Source organism: Homarus americanus, unplaced genomic scaffold, assembly GCF_018991925.1.
Source record: "Homarus americanus isolate GMGI-L3 unplaced genomic scaffold, GMGI_Hamer_2.0 scaffold39075, whole genome shotgun sequence".
NCBI lineage: Eukaryota > Metazoa > Arthropoda > Malacostraca > Decapoda > Nephropidae > Homarus > Homarus americanus.
Window position 1 is genome coordinate 110,403 of NW_024745219.1, and position 4,472 is coordinate 114,874.

General features: G+C 44.8%; 1 protein-coding gene across 1 annotated transcript; it reads right to left on the reverse strand.

The window, feature by feature from the left end:
- Window positions 1–2,235: 2,235 nt before the first annotated feature.
- LOC121878596 (zinc finger protein SNAI2-like) lies at window positions 2,236–4,252 on the reverse strand. The gene is made up of 2 exons (XM_042384933.1): window positions 4,120–4,252; window positions 2,236–3,388 (listed from the first exon to the last, which is right to left on the reverse strand). The coding sequence occupies exons 1-2, from the start codon at window positions 4,217–4,219 to the stop codon at window positions 2,367–2,369; spliced, it is 1,122 nt and encodes a 373-aa protein (XP_042240867.1). The 5' UTR covers window positions 4,220–4,252; the 3' UTR covers window positions 2,236–2,366.
- Between the last annotated feature and the right edge of the window lie 220 nt (window positions 4,253–4,472).

Sequence of the window (4,472 nt, forward strand, 5' to 3'; positions counted from 1 at the left end):
ACTATGTAAATATAACTCTCATATAAACATCAAATTAATGTAGAGTCTCTGTATAACCTCGACGCCATTTAGGTCATATCTTAAATATACCAGATGAAAAAAAAAATGAATGGAAATCCAAGGCAAGATATATCGCAGGTGTTCTCGGAAGGTAAAAATCTCATTAAGGTTAAATTGATGTTGCAAATAAGAGTAATGTCTGATGAATTATGGTGTTGGTTGATAATGGGACTGACATATTAGGTGGGAACAATGACTGACACACACTCAGTCAGCGGGGGTGAGTTGGCAACACTTGTTCTTTTGTATTGTTTGTGATTGTTTCTTCCTTCTTGTTGGTTCCTCTCTCTCTCTCTCTCTCTCTCTCTCTCTCTCTCCAGGTTTTCTTTAAGGGTGACGTGGTTCAGTAAGCCTCATCTCACTAAGTCAATATTAAATCATACTCGTCGAAGCGAAGTTCACAACAATTAAACCATCGGTAAGTTTCAATATAATTCTTATCTTTTTATATACTGTACTACACTGACTCCCTGTAACTTTTCTGAGGGTTAGAACAGAGGCATAAAACTTTAATGGTTGTATAAGATAAGGGACAAAGTGACAGAATAGGGCTTAGGTAATAGGTAGAAATGTCCACACATACTTGATCATAACCACAGCTTGTTTAAGTAAATACAAAAATGAACTTTAATATTCACGAAGATTCCAAACTCTGCATATCATTATATTGCTCATGTGTTTAGTCATCAAGGTCGAATAAATTTACCGGGAAATTTGGTTTACACCTTTAATACCCAGCCATGGATATATCTTAACAGAACCTTATCAAAACATTGTCCAGGTGGGACCCCGACACAGATGAGATGAGGTAGGGGTGAGGTGGGAGGTGAGGGGGAGGTAAACATTAGCTCAAAAACTTAGTATAGGGAAAAACAAAAAGGCAGGAAGACGGTCAATATGTATATAGAGTTTCAGTGTAGACGTAGGGAACACTCCTAGCTTCACCAAAGTTTCGTTTGTAGTAAAGATAACTTCAATCGATGTAATAATGTTGAGTGTAAAAAGTATAAAAGATATAAATAATTTACGAGATGTGTAGGTGTATTAAAGTGAGATATTAGTGAATTAATTATAAAACAAGGATGATGAAGATGTACTGTCCCACCAGCGATCAGTGTGTGGTAAGAGTCTGGTGGAACAACCGCCCGCGCCTCACCAGGTGGCCGCACAGCAACAAACACTCGTAGAAAACGGGAAGCGGGTCGATGTTACGTCAGTACCCCCAGGAACACTTTTGGCGGGAAGATGATAGTACTACGCCGCGTGAACAGCCTGACGCTGACGCTCAGGAAACTCTACGTGTCCTTCACTCCCTGGGAAGGATTTCTTACTATATAGGAATACGCAGTAGTATATTGAGAGGAAGCTGTACGCGTGTCGAAACCCTCATAAGCTTTCTTGAGCCAGCTTTGATAACATTTACTCTGGCAATTCCATCTGCTTATGAAAACATGCAACAGCAACTACACGAGTTGTGGTTAAATTGGAAATCATTTTTATACATATATTTTTTTAATATAATTATGAGTTTTGTTTTACTTTACCTACACGTTGTTCTTTAACCTTTTCGCCGCGTTTCCCGCACTTGCTATTTTATTCTGGCTGCCGTCAGACGATTTTATTCAGCTTAGGGTAACCTCCCACTGAAAGGGCTAATTGGGTTGTCTTATTGTTCTTTCTGCCTTAGTGTTGTAATATATTGATTGAAAACCCAAATTCAATTACATTACATAACAATTGATTCAACAGCTGCAACACTAACCGAGACTTGCATCTATTATCATATGAGAGTTACCAGTTAACCTTATAGCATTATGCGTATTATTTAGAACTTCTAAATATGTATGATTCTGTTTACTTATTTCTGTTAACGAGATATTTGCAGCATCATAATTTATCATAAAACCGCCATGTATCTTTTACCATTCCTTATTTATCTTGATTCATTTCTGTTTCACATAAATTCTTTTTGTTTTTTACATATATTTCAGAGTTTCTGGTATCATGAAGCGTGTAGCGGTAGTGTGGGTGGTGGCCCAGTGGTGGTGTCAGCAAGTAATGATGATGATACTGGGTATGAACAACTGTGGTTTATGATGATATTAATAATGAAGTGTATTGGCAGTGTAGAAGATGATTCACCTCGATAAGGGAGGAAATAAGAAAAACTAAGAGTAACATAAAATATATATATATTGTGCAAATGTGTCCTGCTTACTAAGGACTGACTGTACAGTGATGTGGCTGTGACTAGATGCTGGTGGATGTAAATCCCCCCTCCTCCCATCGTCTTTGGAACAGGGGACTCACTGGGGCACTGCTGGGGGGAACTCCTGATGGTGGGGTCTGGCAGGGCAGGCGGCCTCGGTGTGCTTGTTGAGGAGGGACATCCTGGAGAAGGTCTTATGGCAGGTGACACACGCGTACTTCTTGACATCAGCGTGAGTCTGGAGGTGTGCCCGCAGGTTGCTGCGGTCAGCGAAGCAGCGGTCACATTGCGAACACTGGAAGGGCTTCTCACCGGTGTGGGTCCTGATGTGCCCCTGCAGCAGCCAGGGCCGCGAGAAGGCCTTGCCACAGAGCTGACACTTGCAAGGCAATGTGTGGGTACGGATGTGCATCTTGAGGGCACCCAGACTTGTGTACACTTTGTCGCAGTGTTTGCACGCGAACGACTTTGTGCCCAGAGCTGCACAGTGGAACTGCTTGTGCTTGCTCAGCCCAGAGTACGTGGAGTACGACTTCCTGCATTCCGTGCACGAGTAACGTGCTTCGCCGCGTGGTGCTGCAGGATCGTGGACAGCATCGAAGGCGGTCCTGCGATACACTTCTGTGTCGCTGGTTACGTCAATCTCGTCCTCGCTAAGTGACTCAGTGCCCATACCCGAGTCCTCCGAGGCCGTAGAGCGAGGCGAAGCCAGTCGGTCCTCTGAGGGCTGAGGTGAGGCCAGGCGGGCGGCCAACACAGGGTGAGCGGCAAGGGTAGGATGGGGAGCGAGAGTAGAGTGCGTGGCGAGGGCGGGGTGGGCGGCAGTGTGCATAAGGGGCCACATGACTGACCCTCGCCACCACTCACTCTGTTGCTGCTGCTGCTGCACCGCCGTCGACTGGAACAGCTTCAGGTAAAAGTCAGCGAGGGATGGCATCCGTGGTGGGCTGGTGGGAGGGTGCTCGAGTGGTTGAGGTGTGGTAGGGCGTGGCGCGGGCGGTGTGTGAGGGCGTGGCACAGACGACAGGGACACTTGTGGGGAGCTGGGGCGGGGAGAGCTCTCGTCCTCATCATGGCGACGTCGCTTGACACTAAGATCCTGTGGCTGGTCATCAGCACCTGGGGAGAGAAGGAACACGTGAGACACCTGGCCAGAAAACATAAGTGACGCACTGCCACCCACACACATATGACAAGTGCAACTAACACACACACACACACAGTTCTATCACCCACATGGTGTATTCAGTGATAACAGCCAACACTCCACAATAATGGTGTGTTGTCGTACTCGTGAATTATAAGTGTACGTGGTACACCTGCCTCGACACTTTGAAGTAACAGATATAATATGACACACCTGAGCCACACATCCAACACGTCACGCAAGGCACACACATGTACAGTGAACAACACAACCAATAATATACACAAACAACTATGAATCCTAACTTACACTCCCTACAATACGGCCAAACGTTACAGACACAACTACAACACACACACACACACACACACACCACACGTACAGTGAGATATACACAATTATAAAACACTAAATCCTGAATTAACAATGAGTGTACAAATGACGGGTGACTCACACCTCCTGAGTCACATGGGTGAGTCAAGACAGGAGTAGTCACGCATGAGCCAGGTACAACTGACACATTCGGATATCAACAACACTCACTTAATGTAACTGATAACTTGATCAACAATTTCACTGTTACAATATTCACTTCACTTAAGGTTGACGTCTTTTCCGTTTCAGTTATTAGTTACTTACTAATGATGAGAAGTAAATAACGTTCGTATGATTGAACATTCAAACTAACACTGTAGTAACTCACCATCATCATCCTGTACGTTGTAGAAGGCCAGCGGCCGCTTCTTGGGTGGACAGTGGGAGTAATTTCTAAGGCTGTCCAAATAAGCCATCGTGCAATCCATGTGAGGAAATCCACTAACACTTCTCTCCTCAGACTCTCTATAGCTACTGATCTTGTGGACAAACCGCTCTCTTTTATAACATCCCGACCTGAAGGCAGGTAGCAAAACAATATGAGCCAATGGTGTTGAGGCATCGCATCCTCACTCACGCTATTAACCATTCGCGGGAGTCGGTGGGCGGAGCTAAACTGATGGCTGGCCAATCAGATACACGCAGGTGTGTTTGATGCTCCCGAGAATGTTGCCGAGAAGG

Bases quoted from the DNA above. Each gene is read 5' to 3' on its own strand.
- LOC121878596 (XM_042384933.1), bottom strand. From the start codon at position 4,219: ATGGATTGCACGATGGCTTATTTGGACAGCCTTAGAAATTACTCCCAC. The intron at 3,389-4,119 runs GTGAGTTACTAC...TTCTCTCCCCAG, and splicing joins CAACGTACAGGATGATGATG to GTGCTGATGACCAGCCACAG.